The sequence below is a fragment of the Pistacia vera genome, unplaced genomic scaffold (genome assembly GCF_008641045.1).
Source record: "Pistacia vera cultivar Batoury unplaced genomic scaffold, PisVer_v2 Contig1202, whole genome shotgun sequence".
Taxonomy (NCBI): Eukaryota; Viridiplantae; Streptophyta; class Magnoliopsida; order Sapindales; family Anacardiaceae; genus Pistacia; species Pistacia vera.
In genome coordinates this window covers 77,088-103,662 of record NW_022195252.1, presented here as the reverse complement: position 1 = coordinate 103,662, position 26,575 = coordinate 77,088, and the positions used below count along the sequence as shown (strand labels likewise).

The 26,575-nt window shown below is 35.2% G+C and overlaps 1 protein-coding gene across 1 annotated transcript; it reads left to right on the top strand.

The window, feature by feature from the left end:
* The first annotated feature begins 344 nt into the window (after positions 1-344).
* Positions 345-25,388, top strand: LOC116112778 (importin beta-like SAD2). The gene is made up of 22 exons (XM_031398908.1): positions 345-578; positions 794-929; positions 1,047-1,134; positions 1,227-1,376; positions 2,429-2,591; positions 3,306-3,490; positions 3,597-3,770; positions 5,832-5,977; positions 6,061-6,184; positions 6,271-6,451; positions 7,073-7,232; positions 7,368-7,409; positions 7,517-7,635; positions 7,725-7,923; positions 9,662-9,793; positions 11,854-11,957; positions 12,594-12,773; positions 13,360-13,499; positions 13,613-13,752; positions 13,867-14,027; positions 24,640-24,766; positions 24,876-25,388. The coding sequence occupies exons 1-22, from the start codon at positions 489-491 to the stop codon at positions 25,034-25,036; spliced, it is 3,102 nt and encodes a 1,033-aa protein (XP_031254768.1). The 5' UTR covers positions 345-488; the 3' UTR covers positions 25,037-25,388.
* Positions 25,389-26,575: the final 1,187 nt, after the last annotated feature.

Genomic DNA, 26,575 nt, shown 5'->3' with positions numbered 1-26,575 from the left:
ATGTGTAATTTCGAAGTCTCTTAGCACTTTGCACATGTATAATCGTTGATGTTAAAATTATGTATCAACAAAATAAATGTATTTTGGTCTTTATGTAGTTTAGTGGTCAATACAAAAGTAGATAGGTGGCCTTTTTAACCTTTCAACCAATTTCCTAACGATAATACAGGTAATCTTGGTTGGAATAACACAAATTAACCATAACCAATCCAGATAAGAATTCGACTCATTCTATTGCCAAACAAAAAGGCGCGCGTGTGGTTGAAGTCAGGGCTTGAGTCAATGAAAGTAGTATAGTGTAGTATTTATGGTTAAACAACCGTAAACCCTAATCATTTAAATACCCTTGAATTTCTAGCTGTCTTTCTCCGCAAAACAAACACTCTCACAAACTTTCTTCATCTCTCTCTAGACTCTAAACCCTCCACTCCAATTGAGCTAGGGTTTAGGTCATTCTTACTTCAATTCTTATCTCAAATAACATCATCATGGATCTTCCTAGCCTCGCCGTCATCCTCCAAGCTGCTCTTAGTCCCAACCCCGATGAACGCAAAGCCGCCGAGCAAAGTCTCAATCAGGTTCTCCTAATTTTCATTTCTTTGATTATCGTTTGGAATTTGGTTTTATTTGCCTTTTCTTTTGATCTGAATTGCTTATGTAATTTGCTGGATTGGATGAATTGGATAAAGATATTATCCTACTTTAAGCTTTGGAGATTTTTGTTTTGTTTTATTTTATTATGGGATTCAGATATTGATGAATATTGTTTTGGGTTTTATTTGTTTGTTGCCAGTTTCAGTACACGCCTCAGCATCTGGTAAGGCTATTGCAGATCATAGTTGACAATAACTGTGACATGGCAGTGAGACAAGTAGCCAGCATTCATTTCAAGAATTTCATTGCTAAGAATTGGGCACCCCATGAGCCAAGTATATAGATATATAGATATATATATATATAATAATTTTATTAGTTTTATTATTTTAAATTCTTTTAAATATTGTTAGTGTATGTTGTTTTATTGTTTATGTAAATATGTGATGCAGATGAGCAACAGAAGATCTCGCATAGTGATAAAGACATGGTGCGGGATCACATTCTTGTATTTGTTGCCCAAGTTCCCCCATTATTGAGGTACCAATTGTTGTTTTTAATGGTTGGAAGATATGTTTCAAATTTCCTAGATTCAGTTATACATTTGGACTTGATTCATGACACTTTTATAGGGTACAGCTAGGCGAGTGTCTGAAGACTATTATCCATGCTGATTACCCGGAGCAGTGGCCACACCTTCTAGATTGGGTGAAGCATAACTTACAGGATCAACAAGTTTATGGAGCTTTGTTTGTGTTGCGGATTCTTTCTAGAAAATATGAGTAAGTATTCACTTTTTATTTTCTAATAATTTATGAAAGAATTTTTTTTTTTTTGGGTGATAGATCGAGATCAGAAGTTGATGTGATAGCTTATTTCATCTCTAAATTTCAATTTAATTAGTTTCTGTAATTTTCTCAATAATACGTAATTTAATTGGAATTGATTCAATTAGATATTCAATTGTCTTAAACAAGTCCCATGTCTACTCAGGTACCATACCACAGATATTACTTCTATGAAAGGGTATAAAAACTATGAGTAAGTAGAACTGTAATTTTTTAAAGTTGGTTGGATTTTTTTTTTTTTTGTTCACATATAGATAGATAACGTTTTAACAGTTTTTTAAAATAAATTTCAATACTGTAATTTGCTTTAGTTCTCTATTAGACATGGACTTCTACTTTGAGTTTGATTTAGCAGCACTTGAGCTGTGTGGAATGACATCAATCAGTTGATATTAAAATTTATTAATATGTTTGAGAGTTGTATATTGTCTACATGACCTAACTGTATAAGGCATCCTGGGTGCTTGCTTAAATTTTTTTATTGCGAAGGGGTGGGGGGTTGAGACGAAACACCATATAGATGCCTTGAAGGCTTCAAGGCAGGGTAACTTGTATGAGGAAATGGTTTCTTAGCTGCCATTGTTCACCAAACTGACAACTTTTGAAGGAGCATAACTCCATAGTATATTTTGTTTGTGATGTTCTGCTTTCTAAAAGAGTAAATCTTATAGTGGGTGATCTAAAAGTGGTGTTGAAACCGAAGTTGCCAATTTTTTATTTTATCTATTTTTTTTTTTTTTCTTTTCTTTTTTTGGGGAATTTAAGTTTCTTATCATCAATTCTTATAAGGGTCTTTTTTTTGCAACTGAAACACCCTTTTGCTTGTTTGTTTTCCTAAGTTTTTATCTTCTTTTTTTCTCTTTTTCTTCTACTTTTAAGTCCTTTATTGGTTTCTGTTAAAAAAAGGTTGAGATGTATGTTTATTTCTCTGTATAATAACGAAGCTTGTTCTTTACTGTATTTCATCTAATTTTTTGTTGTTTTAGGTTCAAGTCGGACGAGGAGAGAACACCAGTTTATCGAATTGTTGAGGAAACATTTCGTCATCTTCTCAATATATTCAACAGGCTTGTCCAAATTCCCAACCCATCATTGGAAATAGCCGACTTGATTAAGCTTATTTGTAAAATATTCTGGTCATCTATATATGTAAGTTCTGATGTGTAGAGTTTTACAGCCCAGCTTTTGTCAGGCTTTTGCTGTTTATTATGTTTAATTGGATGTTATAAGTCAATACTCTTTTCCTATTTGTCGATACTTTTATCCGGTTCACATTTTGCTCATGATATTTAAATAGGTTTTCCATTTCTTTTTTGCTACTTTTTAAATGTAAACCTGTGACTTCTATGTAAAGACAAGTGTTCCTCAGCTTGCACAAGACATACTATGTCTTGCTTTTATTTGAAGGATTTTTTGATTGCTGCTTAAAAGTTTTTTAGTATTGCACTAAAAAAAGTGTTGAAAGCACTTAATTGGGTGCATGTACTCCTATCATTCTACTTGCATTTACTGTTGTTCATGTAATTGTAAGAAGATGCGGATCTAATAATTGCCTTTTTCAAGGTTATCTTGCGTTAAATAATTAGCAAGAACTTTCTAGGGGTGTTGTAGTTGTTCTCACAGTTAGATAACATTTTTTTTTTTTTTTTTTTTGCCTCTTAATGTCGACGGAGGCATATTGTTTGCCAGGAGTGATTTATTGGTACATTTTCGTGCAGTGTTTTGAGGAGGTGGCCGTTATCCATCTGTAATTATGAGAAATTTTGATGTTGTTATGTGCTTTCAACAACCCTGATGTGCTAATATTTTATTTGTATCAAATTACGATCTAGATATCCTTATTGCTTTCTATCTCTTTTTCAGTTGGAGATTCCAAAGCAGCTTTTCGATCCAAATGTTTTCAATGCTTGGATGATTCTTTTCTTGAATGTTTTGGAGAGGCCTGTTCCCTCAGAAGGTGAGCCTGCCGACCTTGAGCTAAGAAAATCTTGGGGGTGGTGGAAGGTGAAGAAATGGACAGTTCACATATTAAACAGGCTGTACACTAGGTAATTTCTTAATTCTTGTCATGATTTTCGAGTAACTTGTATAACCCTTGCAGCATAAAGTGACCTGACTTGTTATGGCCAATTACATCTCTGTTTTGTTTGATAGGTTTGGAGATCTCAAACTTCAAAATCCTGAAAACAAAGCTTTTGCTCAAATGTTTCAGAAGAATTATGCTGGGAAGATCTTGGAGTGCCACCTAAATCTCTTGAATAGGATCCGTGTAGGTGGCTATTTACCTGATAGAGTGACTAACCTTGTTCTTCAATATCTGAGCAACAGGTGCAATACGATTTCTCATTCATTATATAAGTTTCTATATTTTGTTTTATTTTTCTTTACTTGAATCCAATAATTTGTGGAAACAACAATTTTCAATGAGTTTTATATTTGTGATGTTAACTGGTTCCCAAAGCACAATTATAATTTCATGAACAAATCAAATTGTGATGTATCAATGCATTGTATAGTGTGTGTGTGTGTATATTTGGATATGGTTCATTAAATAAATTAGCATTTTGTCCATATATGATTTTATCATTTTTTCTTTTGGACACATGTTATGAGGGTCTTAAATTTTATTAATATCTAAAATATTATGTTCCAGGTAGCTAGTAAATGTTTCCTAATGCATTCCTGGTGGTAACCGATAGAAACCCACTCTCAAATTGATATCAATTGGCTAGCTTTTCCCTCTCAATGTGGGATCTTAACATTCTCCCACGCTTCGAGATCCAGTGCCCTCGTTGATCTTCTTTCTAAAGAGCACCTGCCCTCATTGGCTACCCTGCCATTGTCGGCCTTTGCTGCCCTCCCTTCGGATCTTACTTTGCCTAGAAGCTTGTTAGGCTTAGAAGCCTATCAACAACTCTCCTTCTCGGCCCCCTAACTTAGAAGCCTATCAACAACTCTCCTTCTCGGCCCCTTAGGGGGCCTACTAAGCCTTGTTGCGTGGGCTTGGAAGGTGGGGCCTGCTTTGATACCAATTGATAGAAACCCACGCCAACAACTCAAACAATTGGGCTAAGCCATGGGTCTTTCATGGGCTTGGGTAGAACTCTCCTTGGAAAACTGGCTTGCCAAAGGAGGGTGTCCAAGCCTTTATAACCACATGTCCACCCTTTTCCCTTCCAATGTGAGATCCTAATATTCCACCACGCTTTCGCAACCGACTTCCACGTCGGCATTTTTACCCCTTGGGTGACTATACAGATCCCTTTTCCCTTGGGTCTCCATGCCCTTTCTCGGAGTAGCAGCTTGGGCCCAAGGTCAGCTTGCCACATCGGCGATGTCCATGTGGGCATAGAATCATGCTCTGATACCATTTAGCCCACTCTCAAATTGATTTGAATTGCGCTGGACAGTGGTCCTTTGATAGGAATTGGGCTAGGCAATGGTCCTTTTGTGGGCTTGGTTAGAACTCTCCTTGGAAAACCGGCTTGCCAAGGGAGGGTCCTCAAGCCCTTATAAACCACATGCGCACCCTTTTCCCTCTCAATGTGGGATCCTAACATTAACCAAGTTGCCAATATGTCAAAATATATGTTTTGGTATATTGATGAATAAGTAATTATTTTGTAGCTAAATTAAGATCATGAAATTCAGTGGTATTTCATTTTGTTATAAAATAGTCACTTAAAGGATGAGATTGTCCTGCAGATTTATGTCATCGCATCATTGGAATAATAGGATTCAGAGAAGCATGGAAAATCAGATTGAAAATAAAAGCAGTGTTTTAGCTACACCTCTGTAGAATATTGAAGGCTTCACCACTGCTGAATGTAGGATTCTGGATTTTAGTTAGTATATTAAGACTTCATTCAATTTAGGAATTCTTGCAGCTCTCTTAATCACTTCTTTTTATTTGTTGAACACTCATTTTCTCAATTTTCCTCTGCATTTGTCTTTTAACAATTAGCTTTATTTTGCTCTCTTCTGTTTCCTTTTTTACTAATTAGGTTTTAGGGTTCTTTGTCCCCGAAAGACTTTTTTTAGACTTTAATGAATTGACTGTATTTAATATTTTTTTTAAAAGTATTTCAATTCTATGATTGTATTTTCATTCACATGCGAATGCAAGAAGGAAATCCTTGCTATATAAGTAATTTGAAACTCAATCTAACTCGAGAAACAAACAGAAATGTGGTCTTATTCATTAAGCTTTTGTCCAAGATGTGGTTTTGGAACTCTTGCATATTTCTTATGTGCCTTCACATTTTATGAAGCTGTTTACTGAATGATTTAATTACATCATATATTGCACCTTTTGTTGTAGTGTGAGTAATTGTTTTACTGGTGAACGTAAATTTTAAAGTATTAATATTATTTTGTCAACTTATGCAGTATTTCGAAGAATATTATGTATAATTTGTTGCAACCACGGCTTGATGTCCTTCTTTTTGAGATTGTTTTTCCCCTTATGTGCTTCAATGACAATGACCAAAAACTTTGGGATGAAGATCCCCATGAGTATGTGAGAAAGGGCTATGGTGAGTTTTTGATATCTGGCTATGTTTCTTTAAAAGCTTGGGATAGGCAGATGTAGCTCATGCATTTAATTGCCTTGATGCAGATATTATTGAAGATCTGTATAGTCCCAGGACTGCATCCATGGATTTTGTCAGTGAATTGGTTAGGAAACGTGGAAAAGATAATCTTCATAAGTTTATTCAATTCATTGTGGAAATATTTAAGAGGTATTCTTTCACAAGATGTTTACTATGTATGCCTACTATGATTGTGTAATTAAATGGATTCATTTAGACCGTTTCCTTTGATCCAGATATGATGAATCACCAGTAGAATATAAACCCTATTCTCAGAAAGACGGTGCACTGCTTGCTATTGGAGCTCTTTGTGATAAACTGAAACAAACTGAACCCTACAAATCTGAACTGGAACGCATGCTAGTGCAACATGTTTTTCCTGAGTTCAGTAGTCCAGTTGGTCACCTTAGAGCCAAGGTTTGCTGCTTATGCAATTTCATTGCTTCAATTCTGTGCTTTTATTAGGCTTTTATCAACTTTATACTTTACATGTTGCAATATCATATACTTATATGTTATTCACTCATTAGACTTCACATTTTTGTTGCATATTTGCATTGAGTTTTAATTTCATTTATAGGTGTTGAAACTTTATTCCTATTGCAATGTTTGACTGCTGATAGATAATGACTTGTAGTTTGACAATTTGGAGGTCAAATAAGGTGTAACTATGCACAGGTGATAAATATATTTTTTGTCATTTGTTTGAGGGAGAGGCTGTGTGGGATTATTTCAATTATTAGAATTTTTAGAGTTAAGATGTGTACAAAAGGACTAGCATCTGAGATATCATTATGGTTAAAAGAAAGTTCTTTAACTGGTGTCTGAAACCCTTACTTTGAAGTAACTAGTTGTTTTGAATTGTAATTGCTATTGCAGTGAAAGTTGAATTTCTTATATTCATTGTTCTTTAGGTTTCTAGATGACAATGCCTTTTGAGATAGTTCCTTGTGTACTTGCATACATATGCATGTAATTTTATTTTTATTTTTGGTGAGATTTAACTATTTCTCATACTTCCTGTGGCCTGGATGTTAGGCGGCATGGGTTGCAGGACAGTATGCTCATATTAACTTTTCAGATCAGAACAATTTTCGCAAAGCACTCCACAGTGTGGTTTCTGGGTTGCGTGATCCAGAACTTCCTGTTCGTGTTGATTCAGTATTTGCATTAAGATCATTTGTTGAAGCTTGCAGAGGTATACAGTATACCTGTATTTCTATGTTTGTCTCTTCCCATTCTCATTGTGTAATTTTTTGATTTATCCTTTTTCTTTTTTCTCTCTTGAAATTTAAAGCGGGATGTTTACTAAACTATTCTGTTCACTATTCAGATTTGAATGAGATTCGTCCAATTCTTCCTCAACTTCTTGATGGTACGTAGTGTTTAAACTTTGAAATTTATCAGTAATAGACTATTTTGTTAAATTCAAGGTTCCTTTATTAGTTGTTCTCATTGAGTTGTTACATTTTATTCCTGCAGAATTTTTCAAACTTATGAATGAGGTTGAGAATGAGGACCTTGTCTTCACTTTGGAGACTATAGTTGACAAATTTGGGGAGGAAATGGCACCTTACGCACTAGGATTATGCCAGAATTTGGTATTACATGCTTTAATTATTATCCCAAAATACTCCTTCATGCGGCTGTGATCTCTGCTTGGGTTTCTCATTGTTGGCTACATTTTCAGGCTGCTGCATTTTGGAGGTGTATGAATACTGCTGAAGCTGATGAGGATGCAGATGATCCTGGTGCTTTGGCTGCAGTTGGTTGTCTGCGTGCTATAAGCACAATTCTTGAATCAGTTAGCAGGCTTCCACACCTTTTTGTCCAAATTGAGCCCACACTCCTTCCCATAATGCGTAGGATGTTGACAACTGATGGTCAGGGTATGCATACTTAACAGGCTATTTTTTTACTGCCTTTTTGGGTCTGCCCACAATAATTTGTTGTGTGCATGCAAAGACACCTCTTGGTTAGTTGGGTACTTTTGCTTCTTTTTTGTCAGTCTGGCAAAGATAGGTGGTAACTCAAAGGATACAGGTGTATTTATAAATTTGATTTCTACTAATTTTAATATGATTAGGAATCTTAAAATTAATAGAATTGGAAACCTTGAGTGACAAACATTATTCTAAAGCAGGACTCTTTGAACACCTAAATAGTTAAATTTGGATTCAAAAAAGTTATTAGGAAAACCCTAAACTAGTGCATAATTTACGAACATTACAGTTCTGTTCCCACATGCAAAATACAAATGGTACCAAAACTATTATTCTAAATTAAAAACTAATTTAACCTAATTATTTATGACTTAATATTCAAAATCATAAAAATTGGATATTTTATATTTTTTTAACATGCTTGTCAAGGTTGACGTTCTAAATATATTTCAAGGATAATGATAACTTGTGCTGGAGAACTTTCATTTCTGTTTTGTAGGGGGAAAAATTCTTGCACTATGTTAATTCCTTGATTTTAATTATGACAAAGAAATTAGTTGTGAGTGGATAATGTAAACTATGAAAGAATGATTCTGGAGAAGATCCATTAAATATTTAGCTCCAACAGAAGTGAATTATACCTTTTAACCTGACAATGAATTAAACTAAATTGAGGGTCTTATTATTAACTATAAAGTAATCCTGATTTCTCTTGGTCCCAGCATTGGAGTGGTTGACTGGAATTATGCAACTAATTGTGATCAAGCTTCGTAACAGAAATGTTAGAGATTGGAAGATGTTTGTAGGAGAAAATTAAAAAGTACTAAGGGGGAGAAAATGAAGGAAAACTTGAGAGGGAAGCTATCTATATTTACCAAAAAAATTTCAACTAAGTCCTAGTCTAAAATGACTAAGATCCCGTACGTATAGTGGCAAAAACCCTTACATAAATAAATCATATAACTGCCCCAGATAAAAAAATAAAATTAGTAAAATACAGAAAAAAAGTATTAAGTCCTGAATACCTTTCCAGCTTAGCCTAATATATGTATGTAGATCCTTGTGATGCCTCCATCAACTGGTATGCTTGTTTGATTCAATAATTCAATCTCATTTCTATCTGTATCTCCAAAATTCAACGATGGCATAAGCAATTATACTATTAAAGTTTTGCACTCATCAAAGCATTCAAGATGGATACTGTTCCTTGTTAAATATTCTCTATTTTATCCTCTTTGAATGTTAAATAATTTTCTATATTCTCCATTTTATCCTCTTTGAATGTTAAATAATTTTATATATTCTCTGTTTAAAGTTTTGCTCTCATCAAAGCATTCAACATGGATACTGTTCCTTGTTAACTATTCTCTATTTTATCCTCCTGGAATGGTAAATACATTATTTCATAATTTTTATTGTCTTGGAGACTTGTGTAAAGCTCATTTTCTCTATGTAGTACACCATTCAATTGCTTTATTTGAATTCCGTATTTTATTTGGCACAAAAAGTTTCTTGTTAAATACACTTTTCTTTATCCCAGTGAATATTAAATAATTATTTCTCTTTTTCCTGGTAGACTTGTGTAAAGTTCATGTTCTTCATTTAGGTCCATTACTTAATTGCTTTATTGATTTTAGAAATTATTAATCAATTAAGTACCAAATTTTCTGGTTTATTTATGCAGAGGTTTTTGAAGAAATTTTGGAAATCGTGTCATATATGACCTTCTTTTCTCCAACAATATCTCTGGAAATGTGGAGCCTTTGGCCATTGATGATAGAAGCATTGGCTGATTGGGCCATTGATTTCTTTCCAAGTAAGATTGTGTTACCTTGCATGACCTTCTATTTATTTATTTATTTTATTAGGTTTGGGTACATCTTATCAGTTGTTTATTATTGTTCCATCCATTGTTTTTCATCTGTGACTGGATAAATTTTGTAAGTTTCTTTTTGTGATTGTTGGATAAAATTTTGTATTTTGTATTTCTGTTGTTTGTAGAATATCATTCACCTCTCTGAGGTTGTTATAAATATTACTGATCTTCACTGAAATGGAGATCGTGCAAATTAATAAAATATTCAAATTTTGCATCACAGCTATTTAGGTAATTTGAGATACTGTATTATGATGCAGTTGTTTCTTGATGCAAATTTGTTAAGAGCATAGCTATATTTTCTGCTTCTCATAGCTGTTTGTTAATGCAATTNTATGTAGTACACCATTCAATTGCTTTATTTGAATTCCGTATTTTATTTGGCACAAAAAGTTTCTTGTTAAATACACTTTTCTTTATCCCAGTGAATATTAAATAATTATTTCACTTTTTCCTGGTAGACTTGTGTAAAGTTCATGTTCTTCATTTAGGTCCATTACCTAATTGCTTTATTGATTTTAGAAATTATTAATCAATTAAGTACCAAAGTTTCTGGTTTATTTATGCAGAGGTTTTTGAAGAAATTTTGGAAATCGTGTCATATATGACCTTCTTTTCTCCAACAATATCTCTGGAAATGTGGAGCCTTTGGCCATTGATGATAGAAGCATTGGCTGATTGGGCCATTGATTTCTTTCCAAGTAAGATTGTGTTACCTTGCATGACCTTCTATTTATTTATTTATTTTATTAGGTTTGGGTACATCTTATCAGTTGTTTATTATTGTTCCATCCATTGTTTTTCATCTGTGACTGGATAAATTTTGTAAGTTTCTTTTTGTGATTGTTGGATAAAATTTTGTATTTTGTATTTCTGTTGTTTGTAGAATATCATTCACCTCTCTGAGGTTGTTATAAATATTACTGATCTTCACTGAAATGGAGATCGTGCAAATTAATAAAATATTCAAATTTTGCATCACAGTTATTTAGGTAATTTGAGATACTGTATCATGATGCAGTTGTTTCTTGATGCAAATTTGTTAAGAGCATAGCTATATTTTCTGCTTCTCATAGCTGTTTGTTAATGCAATTTATTACTGATAAAGTGGGCTTGGGTAGAACACACTCCCAAAAGCTAACTTAAGGGAAGAGGGAGCCCAATCACTTATATACACCATAACAGCCCACTATTGGGGCGATGTGTGACAAATTCAACTTTTAACACCCTCCCTCACGTTTGGCGTGCAAGGCCGGGGTCCAAACCCATCATCGCCCCAACCAAAGAGGGGAGAGAAACAAATGTGGCTCTGATACCATGATAAAGTGGGATTGGGTAGAACTCACTCCCAAAAGCTAACTTAAGGGAGGAGGGAGCCCAATCACTTATATACATCATAACAGCCCACTATTGGGGCGATGTGGGATAAATTCAACTTCTGACAATTACAATAAAGTTTTTATTAAGCAAGTCATTGAGAAGCTTCTCTTAACAATTGGAGGGTTTTGTTTGTTATTATTTTACCGTGCTTTCCTGTATTATTTTTTTACCTTTTCTCCCTTGTTTTCTAGTCCACTAGATATTATGTTGTACTGTTCTTTCTCTGTTTAAAGAATTGTTGTTTACTTATCAATTAAAAACAACTTTCCACCATAGCAGCAATTAATGACAAAATAAATCCAGTTTGTAAGCATTACTCAAGTTCCTTGATCTTGAATCATTTCTTCGTATAACGACACCTAAATTTGCAATGTTTCCTGCAATATGAACGCTTTACATGCCTAAAATCTAGGGATCTGCACCATACAAATATTGGGGTCCGTGTGGATCTTGTTATCCGTATGTTGAGTAGATGCTATAGTTCTTGCAAAATCCCAAATCATATACTGCATGGGACATGTTCTCCCCATCTATAATACTGAACCTGATGGCATCTTTACCAAAGTTATATTGTAAACTTGTACCAATTTTAGTGCTCAAAAATTTTCATTTTCATGCAGATATTTTGGTTCCTTTGGATAACTATATTTCCAGGGGAACTGTCCATTTTCTTTCGTGCAAGGAACCGGATTACCAGCAAAGCCTTTGGAATATGATTTCTTCCGTGAGTTCCTTTTGTACTTATTACTGCTTTCACAACTCTTCGTAGTTCAAGTCCAGCATTCTATATTTACATGTAGGGTTGAGATGTTTAACTTTACAATTGGATACAAATATTTCACCATTTATTCTGTTTAATCTTCTGGTTGAGATCTGTTACTTTTTTCTTTATTCGACACAATTGGGAAGATTTGATTGCCTTGCTAAGGATAGATTTTTGTGAAGATTTTGAGTTTTTGATGTTTTTCTTTGGTGATTTTGGTAGTAGATGTGTTTTCGATCTTGTATAGTATGCGAGCCTTTGGGTTCCTGCGACAGATTATCCTCTTTTTGTGGACAACTTGTCGATTCTAGTATATTTTTCATTCTAATATAGTATCCTTTTTCCCTTGAAAAAAATAAATTGACATTTAGCATTGCCAACTCTGCAAAATTAATAATAAATTGACATTTAGCATTGCCAACTCAGCAAAATTGGAAACCTTTGGATCAAGGGAGACTAATGTTTGGAAATCTGTCGAGTTTTGAAGTCAAAATTTTCGTTTAAAAGATCCGTGAGGAAAGGATTATCAATGCTTTCTCTCATTTAATCTAATCCTTCCTCATATTGATATATCATGTTATTTTATTAATTATGCAGATCATGGCAGACAAAAATTTAGAGGATGGTGATATTGAACCAGCTCCGAAGCTCATCGAAGTAGTTTTCCAGAACTGTAAAGGACAGGTGGATCAGTGGGTTGAGCCATATTTGAGAATAACTGTTGAGCGGTTGCGTCGAACTGAAAAATCATATTTGAAATGTCTTCTCATGCAAGTGGTAAGTTTCTGTGAGTCTGTTTATTCTGCTTTGAATAAACTCTTCACTTAGATACCTTTTGACCTGAGATGATATATCTTATACCCATTCCACTTTCTGCAATTACAGTGGTGTTAATAGTCTTGATTTTCTAAGGCTATAACTAGATACTTGGTTGAGTAAATATATCTTTGTAGATCCAGTTCTGCATTTGTGTTTAATGGGAAATGGTGCTTCAATTTAGTAGTTCTCTCTCTATCTGAACATATAAATAACCAGCCATGGTATTTGCGTGGAGATATCATTAGTGTCCAATATAAATTAATTTAAAGTCATGACCTTCCTACTTAGAGAAATTCGAAAAAAAGTAACCTAAAATTTGCTCCTACTTTTGCTTTTATAGCCTAAGTGATGGGATGAAGTTGTGAAAGTCCAAGTAAAGGTTGTTATTTTCTTTTAAAAAGAAGTTTAGGTTGTTACTACTTACCTGTTAGGATATGTTTGAAATAAATTTTTCTATGTATATAAGTTGCTTTGATATAGAGTCACTCTTTGAAGTTAAAGTTCTACCGGAGCATTTATGGTGTCTGTATATGTATGTTGGCAGATTGCTGATGCCCTTTTCTACAACTCCTCCTTGACGCTTAGCATATTGCATAAGGTTGGTGTTGCAACAGAAGTCTTTAGTCTTTGGTTCCAGATGTTACAACAAGTGAAAAAGAGTGGTGTACGGGCTAATTTTAAAAGGTGATTCTTGGATTTGTTTAGTCTCGTGCTTCCTCATCTCACTCAAATATATCTTCTTAGTTTGATCTCAGCAGTGGTCCAGATATGTAATGCAAGTGATCTTGGTGATGCAGGGAACATGATAAGAAAGTTTGTTGCTTGGGGTTGACCTCACTACTTGGACTTCCTGCAGACCAATTACCAGTGGAAGCTTTAGGGCGCATTTTCAGGGCTACCCTTGATCTCCTAGTTGCATACAAGGATCAAGTTGCAGGTCTCTCTCTCTCTCTCTCTCTCTCTCTCTCTCTCTGTGTCACATGTATCATGCTATATGTTATTTTAACAATAACTTATATTATTTTTGTATGTCTTTGACTTACATTATCAGAAGCTGCTAAGGAGGAAGAGGCTGAAGATGATGATGATATGGATGGTTTCCAAACCGATGATGAAGATGATGATGGTGATGGGTCGGACAAAGAAATGGGCGTTGATGCTGAGGATGGAGATGAAGCTGACAGCATCAGACTTCAAAAATTAGCTGCGCAGGTGTGTACACTATTATATTGTTTCAATTGTGTTGTCTGGTTAAAAGGAATCAACTATGGTATGGGATGGGCAATTGTTAAATGACTATTACATTATTTAACTGCCGAAAAAAAAAAAAAAAAAAAATTAAATAAAAAAGATGGAATGGACCAAAATGATTCAATAGCATTCCGTTCATACTTTGATTTCATCAACCTCCTATTAGCCACAACACAATCCAGGTGAAGCATTTATAGAGCTTGGATATGTATTGGATTTCCATTTTATCTAGGACTAGAAATGAACAATGGTATCACAATGGATGGGAACCCACTCCATAACTCAACAATTTGGGTTGGGCCATGGGTCTTTCATGGGCTTGGGTAAACTCTCCTTGGAAAACTGCTTGCCAAGGGAGGGTGCCCAACCTTTATAACCCACATGTCCACCCTTTTCTCTTTCTGTGGGATCTAACATTTCACCACGCTTCCGTCCGCAACTGACGTCCACGTCGGCCTCTTTATCCCTTGGGTGACAACGTGGATCCCCTTTCCCTCGGGCCTTCTGTCCTTTTCTCGGGGTAGCAGCCCGGGCCCAAGGTCAGCCTGCCACGCGTGCGCTGCCACTAGTGCAGGATCATGCTCTGATACCAATTGATGGGAACCCACTCCAATAACTCAACAATTTGGGTTGGGCCATGGTGCTTTCATGGGCTTGGGTAGAACTCTCCTTGAAAAACCGGCTTGCCAAGGGAGGGTGCCAAGCCTTTAACCCACATGTCCACCCTTTTCCCTTTCAATGTGGGATTCTAACACACAACTTATTTCTTCAGTCAGTATATTGTATTTTAATCTCAACATACATCACAGGGAAATGGTGAGCATCCCCTTATTTGAACTGACTAGAAACTTAACTTTTCTGGAGGGGGCATGTTGTATAACCTCATATGTTCATTTTATACTCAGCTGAAATATGGAGGTTGATGTCGTTAATGATATTAATAGATTGCATTGATAAAGTATGTTAATTTTTTAGGAACCGTATTGAATGAATGGTTAGTCCTGTGCATTTAGAGCATCAAATTCAATTATAGAGATGTGGTGTGCAGTGAATTAGGTATGAAGAGGATCTTTGTGACAATATGTATTCACTTGGGGGAGTTCTTTAGAGAAATGTTAATTTTCTACTCAGTAAAGAATGGTATTGGGTAGTCTACACCATATTGTTTGTTGCTATTTTGTTGTCTCATGCTTCTAGTGGAACATTCATTTTATTGATCTTTTTAGACTCACGACATTTTACCTAATCATGATTTAGGCAAGAGCTTTCCGGCCCAATGATGAGGATGATGATGACTCAGATGACGACTACAGTGATGATGAGAGCTGCAATCACCAATTGTGAGGTGATCCATTTATTTTCTTTGTGGTACCATTAAAGGTAACAAGTTTAACTTAGTTTTCAATCTGTTAGAGCTTAAGTTCTAGTTATTTTGTATTGTTGACTTGGAACTTACCTTTTGCTTGTTCCTTTCTCCTCGAATCAAAGCCATGCAAGTGTCCGATCCCTTGAGATCCTCCAAACCTTACACAGACCTCGAGTTTCATTATCAAGCGCTTGCAAATGGTGTTGCCCAGCATGCTGAGCAGAGGAAGTAGAGATTGAGAAGAAAAAAAGGAGAAAGCATCTGCTGCTGCCACTTCATGACTTGAGCTTTGAATACCACGTTGCTCAAATTTTGGTTTGCAGTTGCTGTTCATTGCTTATTTAATTCATTTGGTAATGCCCAACCCTTGGAGCATTTGGTGGGTTCAATTGTCAAGGAGTTCTGTCAGCCCAATGAGAAATTTCTGGATTGAAGTGCTTGGAGCTTTGGATTCCCAATGATCAGGTCCTAGTAAGCCCCAAGAAATTTTGTCGTTTATAAGTGCTTGGTGCTTTTTATGTCCAAGTTCCCACTTATAGCATCTATATACCAGACAAGTCTGTACTGCCCTGTTGTCTGGTTGCAGTTTGGTTCAGATGCCGGCCATTCTATAGCAGAAAATGCCAGTTTTGTGTTGCTTTTTTCTACTTTCGTCCAAGTCTAGATACCATTTATTTAGGTCTTTCCTTGTTTGGTTTTAAATTTCCCTTTTCTGGGTTATATTATTTAGAACCCATGGATCTGCCTCATAGGTTGAGAGCAAGGGGGTATCATGCATAAAGGTCTTCTTTGATGTGTTTTTATATTGATGGGTTAGTTGGTTGTTATATCTATAATTTTTGGAGGGTAGCTTATAGTCCTTTTTTTCACAAAAAAAAAAAAAAAGATTTTTTTTTTCTTTATGGGTACATACAGTCTACGAATTCATCGGACATGGTTTACATGGGTATGGAGTTTTGGGTTGATTGCAGAGGGCTTATAGCGGCGCTCTGCTGTTGATTGTAAAACGGTTATATGCTTATTCTTTGTATAATATGAGATTATGGGAGAAACTGTTTTATTGATTCCGACTGTATTTACTTTTTATTTATTTGTGTTTTGTATTATTGTTCAGGAGAGATCAGTTGCACTTGATTTGATTTAGATTTGGAATTTTGAGCTTTACCGTTACATAGTGTGAAATTTGCTGTCTGGATTTTGGGTTGAATGAATATTACTGGGTATTTTTTGATAAGTTAAGCGGATTGTTTTAAGGAAATGAAATAGAACAGAAAACATTTTTGCTCCTTTTCAATGGCTTACTTTGTACTAGTGTTGTGCTGTTAACGTGCGAAAATTGGAGATCCGTGACATCTTTACCATTGCTTGACAATCTGCAAAAAAGAATCAGAAGTTCTTTTTTATTACTCCATCTGCAATTGAACTTTTTTTTAACCTTTTCTGTTCCTTTATATTATTATTTAACTTTGGTTCTTGTCCTTCGTGGATGCATGAATATGCTTAATAAGACATCGCTTTTGTTCTTAAGGCATTGTTTTAAAAATCGGACGATTCCTTGACCCAGTCAGGGGTTGGTTCTCGGGTTGACTGGTTTAACCTTTGGACCGGTTGGTATGATCGGTATATAATAGACAAATCTCTGAATAATTTTTCAGTTCTCGTAAGTTTAAAATCCACAAATTTACTCTTAAAACTTACACACGAGTCCTTGTATTTTTTGAAATAACTGGCACATGAGTATCTGTATTTTTGAAATAACACTTTTATTATTAATTATTTTTTTTTCTCTTCCCATCACTTTCATCTTTCTTTTCTTTTCTCTCTCCCCGTCACTTTCTTATTTCTTCTATCCCTTCCTCTTTTTTCCATAACTTTTTTCTCTTTTCTCTTTCTTCTCCTTCCTCAGATCCCTTTCTCTTCGTCTCTCTTTTCTTTCTTCTAATCTTTCTTCCTTCCTCTATTCTTCTTCGTCTCTTCTTCTCTTTCTTTTTCTTCTGTACATGACATATTTTAGAGTAAGAAAATGAAATGAAATGAAAGAATGCTTGTTGGCTCAATGAAATAGAGAATAAAACGATGTTGCAAATCTGGTTTAGGAATTAGGGATCAGATTAACCTCAAAACAGTGAACACTTTAAGTTTCAAACCGGTTGGACGCGATGGTTTTTTCCTGTTCCGCGCGGTCTATTAAAGGTCCAAAGCTGGTTTATGTTATTTTCGTTTTTATGTTAACTCGTATCGGAGTTCAGCCAGGTCCCGATCTAACCGGTCAGACTGCCGGTCCAGTCCGAGTTTTAAAACAGAGCTTTAAAGGAGCCAACACTAGCTCTGTACTAAAGATGAACAAATTGAGTAATGTTATGTTTATATTGAATCATACAACCAGACAAAAGATAAGGATAAAGAAGTTATTTTACATTAATTTGTGTAATTTTTGTTTGTTTGTATAACTTAGTTGTATGGTCCGTTGTAAGTAAAACATTATTGGGACAAATTAATGTAAAAAAAAGTAATGTTACATACTCAAATTCACTCATCATACAAACTGATTATTACATTTTCCCATAGTTCATTCAAGATTGTAAAAGTGAGAATCATAACGTGTTGGCAAGGTTTTAAAGTTCATTATTGGCCAATTGGATCGAGACCCAACCAATGAGCCGGGCCGGGAGAGGCAAAATACTGGAGGTATAGTTTACCTATTTCACCCGTTTGGACTGGGGTACTGTATCAACCCGCCGATCCAATCGGTTTTTTCCAAAAAATCGGTCAAAAAAAAAAAAAAAAAAAAAACCTTTTATTTCCAAAACCCAATTCACCCATTTGCAATTTCCTTATCCTTCGACATTTTTCACCACTTTTTTTTGATTTCCTTCTGACATTTTGCCCAAATCGTCCACCGTGGCTCCCGTTTGCGATTTCTTCTCTTCATCATCAGCTCCAAATCTCTGCATCAGTTACGTCGAAGTCATCTCTCCTCTTCCAAACTTTGAAATAGCCTACAACATCTCTTCTACTACTGCCTGCACAACCTTTTTTAAGGAAGATGAAGCTGAAACTACAGAAGACACCACGTCTATGAGCTTGGGATAAGTGTCAAAATGCTTGGAATTTCTTTAAAAAACACTGCTGACACTATTACCTTGCAAAAATCACCATTTCTCTTTACAAATAAGTGCAATAGCTTCAAATCTAGCCAACAAATCCCAAAAGTTGTTTTTCTTTTTGTTTTGGTTGGAACACATTTGGATGGAGTCAGGAGATAAAGTGGAGGGGTGCGGTGACAGTGGTAGGGTGCGATGAGGGCGGAGAGTGGCAATGTTGGTGATTGGTGGAGTGCTGGGCTGTTGGCAATGACGGTTATTGCTATCTTTATGGTATGGGCTGGCAATGATGGAAGTGATGATGGCTTGTAAGGGAAGGGACATTAAAGTGGATTTGATAGAAGACTCAGGGAAAGTGATGATGCGGTGGAAGGAATAGAGATTAATTTAATTTGATAGAAGCTGAGGGTCTCTTTCCAATTGATGTGGCAGAGATGGGGCAGTTTGTGGAAGGGAGGAGAATTAAGGTGGATTGATACGTTGTCACATTAGAGTGCATTGATGTTATCATGATAAGTGGTGAGATATGACGCGTGTTGCAGAGAAATTGCATTTTAGAGTTTTTTTTTTTTTTTTTTTTTTTTTTTTTAGCATCATGCTGACGTCACGGTTTAACCGGTCAATCCGGGCCCCAGGCCCTTGACCGGGTTAAGGGCCGAATGGGGTTTTAAAACATTGACGTGTTGTATAATAATAACACATTTAAGAGAATATGATTAGTCAACAAGAAAAGAAAGGATTAAAGTGAAGAGTTGAGAGATATAAGACTTATTTAATAATTGATTGCTTTGGTATTTATAAGGCAATTGACGCATTTCACTTATACATCTTTTTTCTTTTCTAGGTAAGTATGCAATAGGAAAGAGAAAAAATGTACAATGAGTCTATAAAAGCGACGTCCTACCCGATAAACCCTGGGTTAGGATCGAAAGAATTAATTAGCTTTACAAGACTTAAAAAAAAAAACAAAACAAAACAAGAGAAGACAAACCTTCTTCTCTTCTATCATGCCCTGGGTTAGAACAAAATCAATTAGCCTAAAATAGACTAGGGAAGACAAAACAATCTCCTTTCCTACCTCAGACATGACCTGGGTTAGGGAAGCAAAATAAGAAAGAAAATCTAAGCCTAAACATGGCTAAAAGAATTCAAAAGGAAACAACTCTTCCTACTCAGGACATGCCCTAGGTTAGGAAAAACCAAACCAAAACACAAAGACTCAAAAAACACTCCTCTTCTTTGCTATTTTATCATATCAACAAAAAGGAAACAAGAGAACTACTCGAAGCAACCCGAGAGAAACCACACACATTCAAATTTTTCTTAAATACAACCAAAACAACTCTTCTACCTAGGACATGCCCTGGGTTAGGAAAAACCAAACCAAACACAAAGACTCAAAAACACTCCCTTGTTTATCTATTTTATCATATCGAACAAAAATAGGAAACAAAGAACTACTCATGAAGCAACCAGAGAGAAACCACACACATTCAATCTTTTTTAAATACAACCAAATCCATTCCCCCCATCCTCCCACTCCGCCCCCCCCGCCCCCCCCCCCCCCCCCCCCCCCCCCCCCCTCCCCTCTCTAGTGCATCCTATTTTGATTTATTTTATAATATAAGTTGTTTTTCATTAATTTGCATGGTGTTACAATATTCTATGTTATTGTTTTGAATGCAATGTTCAAAGATAGATCCATTGACATGTGTCTTGTTCCAGGAGAGTAGGAATATAATAAAAAAAATTGGATGCATCGACAGCTTATAAGTTTTTGATGAAGGAAAAGTAAAGAAATTAAAAGGACTACAGCAAAACAAAGAATTTAGTCCTTATAAATTCTTTCCATTTCATTATATCATCTCATTTTTATAATAGAACTAAGGTTTATGATTAAAAGAGAAAATAAAAATTTTAGATTAATAACTTGGGGTTTATCATGGGTGAAATGTAGTGTTTAGATCGGTTAACGCAACGGATTTAAAATTTTTATTACACCACCAAACCCAAGATCCTTATGTGATTTATATTGCTTTAAAACATGAAATAAATTAATAATCATATTAATTTAGTATCATACATCATTGAAGACTCGTCCTCTTCATTCTTGCTCCGAATTGATTCGCAAATCGATTCAAGAATAAAATCGCTCTAACGAAATCCCACGAAGGTAGGATGGTGAAATCACAACTAATTGAATTGCTAAATTCAATAATTTCTCTCAAATTCTCTCTAAAAATTTGAAAGGGTGGCTAGGCTTTCTCCTAAAACGTATTCATAATTTTCTCTTCCTTTATATAGTAAAGGATAACTTATCCCTCACTTGGAAATAGATTAATGCTATTCCATGTGGAATATCTATAACAGATAATAATAATAAACTATATATATATATTAGAACATATATTCACCATTAATATTAATATACTTGTAATTTTGCTAAATTAATTCCAATTAAATATTGAATACCGGCAACAACCCAACGAATTTAATTGCACATTATATTACCAAAATACCCATTTCATCTATATAGACGAAATTATCCTTTCCTTCATCATTAACCTTAAACTACCTTTAATGTATGTGACCCGTAGGCTCTTATCATATTGTTATGAACCGGAACCGTATTAAGCATCAACTAATCAGCTCTTGGTACACCAACTAAATTGGTCTCCAGCAAGACATCATGGTTATCCAACAGATAAGAATTCAGTGAAATCACTACTGTCAATGGTATGACTACTGTGCAATCCAATCCTTTCATAATTTATTATCTCATCAAGGTTTGAAGTACAAAAATAGTGTTAACTACAATATATTACCTTGACATATTTGTATTTGATCATTGGACAACACCAAGCAAAATGGGATTTGAGCAACACCATCATTTCATTATGGCCACATATTTACAGTCGTTGCCATTTACCAAAAAACTCAATGAGATAATTCTCCGGTACCAAAAGTGATGAACTTTTTCAATCCACCATAGCAATAGTGTACTTCTCAATGTGTCAATCACTACCATACTGATAACCTTAAAAAAGACTACGTTAGGCTAGCATTAATTATACCAATTTTAACCACGAACTTTGGTGATCTAAATCTAAGGATCACATACACACCCCATCCGTTAGAAGATATATTCCATGACACTAGGGTTACCTATATTGGAATCCTCTAGTGGAGCAGTCTAGTGAACTTTCCAACTGCAAGCACTACGCATTGCACCAAGTTGTCACCAACAATTCTGACATGTGAATCTGTCACTATCTTTCGATATGGTCGTTCAACGTTGTGATAGCCTTACTATATTATTTGTGCCCTTGGTTAGAATAACACCAAGGTTACATACGTTTCTAAAATAGCCATCTAAAGTGATTATAGGGTCTTCACAATCAATTTAAAACACTTAATACCCTCGACACAATTCTACCATTCTAAAGGCATATATTGTACACAATATTATAACGAATTCCAATATAATAAATTGCCTTTATTAATACAATAACATGATATATAAAACAATTACTGATATATGATTTGCTCTAAGGCACCTATTCTAACAATCTCTCACTTGCACTAAGCCAATCATTCCCGTATTAATACCAAATGATGCTAAGTGCTTATCATGCTTTTGTTGCAACAAAGCCTTTGTCAGTGGGTCTGCAACATTTTCATTTGTAGTACTTTGCTTGTCTAACATCTCCTCTTGAACAATTTCTTTGATAAGTGGGAAGCGCCTAAGTATATGTTTGGATCTCTCATGAGACCAAGGTTCCTTAAGTTGAGCATGGCTCAATTGTTATCGTAGTATATCTCTACTGGATCAGCAATGCTTGAAACTACTCCAAGTTATGTAATGAACTTCTTAATTCAAACCGCCTCTTTGGCCGAATATGATAATGATATAAACTCGAATTTGGCTACAGAATCTGCCACAGTATTTTGTTTTGAACTCTTCTAGCTTACTGCATTACCATTAAGACATAATACAAACCCAACTGTGATCGATAATCGTCATTGTCAGTTTGGAAACTTGCATCACCATATCCTTTAATGGTGAGCTCGTCCTCTCTTATATATATCAAGAACATATCCTTAGTCTTTTTCCAAGTATTTAAGGATATTCTTGACAACAATCTAGTGACGCTCGCTTAGATTTGACTGATATTTACTACAAATGCTTAAGCACATGAGATAAGACATCAATCCAAGTACACAACATGACATACATGATAAATCCAATGGTAGATGCATATGGGATTCTACTCATTTTATCTCTTTCTTCTTGTGTTTTAGGACACATATCCTTAGAGAGATGTATGTCATGAGACATAAGTAAAAATCCTTTCTTGGATTCTTCCATATCGAACCTCTTTGGTACTTTGTCTATATATGTACTCTAACTTAGTCCTAGGAACCTACACGATCTATCACGACACATCTTTATGCTAAGAATGTAGGCAGCTTCTTCTAAGTCTTTCATGGAGAAGCGCTTGGATAACCAAGTCTTTACTGACTGTAAGTTCATTATATCATTCCTAATAAGTAGTATGTTGTCGACATACAGTACAAGGAATGCTACTGCGCTCCCCCTAAACTTCTTATACAAACAGGGTTCATCTTCATTCTTGATGTATCCATATTCTCTCATGACTTCATCAAAATGAATATTCCAGCTCCTTAAAGCTTGCTGAGTCCATAAATGGGTCTCTACAAATTGCATACCTTCCCGGCTTCTCTCTCAAGAATAAAACCATCAGGTTCTATCATATACATATCCTCTACTAGGTTTCCATTCAAGAAAGATGTTTTGACATCTATTTTCAAAATCTCGTAGTCATGATATGCATCAATCACAAGCATAATCTGAATGGACGTTACCATCATAATCAATGCCATGTTTTTTCTTAAACCCTTAGCAACCAGTTGTGTCTTATAGGTATGCATGTTACCATCCATGTCAGTCTTCTTTTTTAAGACCCATTTACATCCTGTGGGTTTTACCCCTTCTGGTGAGTCCACTAGAATCTATACTTGGTTCTAGTACATGGAGTATACATATATTTAAATATATATAATCTCACCAATTTTAATTTCAATATTAAAATTGAATAAAGGCAATGACCTCAGCAAATTTAATTGCACTGTGAGATTACTAAAATACTTTTTCATTTTAAAAGACAAAAATAGGCCTTTCACAAAGTGATTCTTAAATTATCTTCTAAGTGTGTAACCTGTAGGCTCCTTATCATATCAGCAGTGAGTAGTATTGCGATTAACACTCAATTAATCATCTCACTACACACAAACCAAGATTAGCCTCTAGCAAGACATCATGGTCACCTGATAGATTCGAACTTAGTGAAACATCTACCTATCAACGATATGGTTATTGTACAATCAAATCCCTTCATCATTCATTATCTCATTAAGGCTGAGGTACATAAATAGTGTCAACATCAGATATCCTTGATCTCTTTGTATTCGGTTACTNATTAGCCACAACACAATCCAGGTGAAGCATTTATAGAGCTTGGATATGTATTGGATTTCCATTTTATCTAGGACTAGAAATGAACAATGGTATCACAACTTATTTCTTCAGTCAGTATATTGTATTTTAATCTCAACATACATCACAGGGAAATGGTGAGCATCCCCTTATTTGAACTGACTAAGAAACTTTACTTTTCTGGAGGGGGCATGTTGTAATACCTCATATGTTCATTTTATACTCAGCTGAAATATGGAGGTTGATGTCGTTAATGATATTAATAGATTGCATTGATAAAGTATGTTAATTTTTTAGGAACCGTATTGAATGAATGGTTAGTCCTGTGCATTTAGAGCATCAAATTATCAATATATAGATGTGGTGTGCAGTGGAATTAGGTATGAAGAGGATCTTTGTGACAATATAGTATTCACTTGGGGGAGTTCTTTAGAGAAATGTTTAATTTTTCTACTCATTAAACAATGGTATTGGGTAGTCTACACCATATTGTTTGTTGCTATTTTGTTGTCTCATGCTTCTAGTGGAACATTCATTTTATTGATCTTTTTAGACTCACAGACATTTTACCTAATCATGATTTAGGCAAGAGCTTTCCGGCCCAATGATGAGGATGATGATGACTCAGATGACGACTACAGTGATGATGAAGAGTTGCAATCACCAATTGATGAGGTGGATCCATTTATTTTCTTTGTGGATACCATTAAAGGTAACAAGTTTAACTTCAGTTTTCAATCTGTTAGAGCTTAAGTTCTAGTTATTTTGTATTGTTGACTTGGAACTTACCTTTTGCTTGGTCCTTTCTCCTCGAATCAAAGCCATGCAAGTGTCCGATCCCTTGAGATTCCAAAACCTTACACAGACACTCGAGTTTCATTATCAAGCGCTTGCAAATGGTGTTGCCCAACATGCTGAGCAGAGGAGAGTAGAGATTGAGAAGGAAAAAATGGAGAAAGCATCTGCTGCTGCCACTTCATGACTTGAGCTTTGAATACCACTGTTGCTCAAATTTTGGTTTGCAGTTGCTGTTCATTGCTTATTTAATTCATTTGGTAATGCCCAACCCTTGGGAGCATTTGGTTGGTTCAATTGTCAAGGAGTTCTGTCAGCCCAATGAGAAATTTCTGGATTGAAGTGCTTGGAGCTTTGGATTCCCAACGATCGAGGTCCTAGTAAGCCCCAAGAAATTTTGTCGTTTATAAGTGCTTGGTGCTTTTTATGTCCAAGTTCCCACTTATAAGCATCATATAATACCAGACAAGTCTGTAGCTGCCCTGTTGTCTGGTTGCAGTTTGGTTCAGATGCCGGCCATTCTATAGCAGAAAATGCCAGTTTGTGTTGCTTTTTTCTACTTTCGTCCAAGTCTAGATACCATTTATTTAGGTCTTTCCTTGTTTGGTTTTAAATTTCCCTTTTCTGGGTTATATTATTTAGAACCCATGGATCTGCCTCATAGGTTGAGAGCAAGGAGGGTATCATGCATAAAAAGGTCTTCTTTGATGTGTATTTTATATTGATGGGTTAGTTGGTTGTTATATCTATAATTTTTTGGAGGGTAGCTTATAGTCCTTTTTTTCACAAAAAAAAAAAAAAAGATATTTTTTTTTCTTTTATGGGTACATACAGTCTACGAATATCATCGGACATTGGTTTACATGGGTATGGAGTTTTGGGTTGATTGCAGAGGGCTTATAAGCGCGGCTCTGCTGTTGATTGTAAAACGGTTATATGCTTATTCTTTGTATAATATGAGATTATGGGGAGAAACTGTTTTATTGATTCCGACTGTATTTACTTTTTATTTATTTGTGTTTTGTATTATTGTTCAGGAGAGATCAGTTGCACTTGATTTGATTTAGATTTGGAATTTTGAACTTTACCGTTTCTAGTGTGAAATTTGCTGTCTAGGATTTTGGGTTGAATGAATATTACTGGGTATTTTTTGATAAGTTAAGCGGATTGTTTTAAGGAAATGAAATAGAAACAGAAAACATTTTTGCTCCTTTTCAATGGCTTACTTTGTACTAGTGTTGTGCTGTTAACGTGCGAAGAATTGGAGATCCGTGACATCTTTACCATTAGCTTGACAATCTGCAAAAAAGAATCAGAAGTTCTTTTTTATTACTCCATCTGCAATTGAACTTTTTTTTAACCTTTTCTGTTCCTTTATATTATTATTTAACTTTGGTTCTTGTCCTTCGTGGATGCATGGAATATGCTTAATAAGATCATCGCTTTTGTTCTTTAAGGCATTGTTTTAAAAATCGGACGATTCCTTGACCCAGTCAAGGGGTTGGTTCTCGGGTTGACTGGTTTAACCGGTTGGACCGGTTGGTATGATCGGTATATAATAGACAAATCTCTGAATAATTTTTCAGTTCTCGTAAGTTTAAAAATCCACAAATTTACTCTTAAAACTTACACACGAGTCCTTGTATGTTTGAAATAACTGGCACATGAGTATCTGTATTTTTGAAATAACACTTTTATTATTAATTATTTTTTTTTCTCTTCCCAT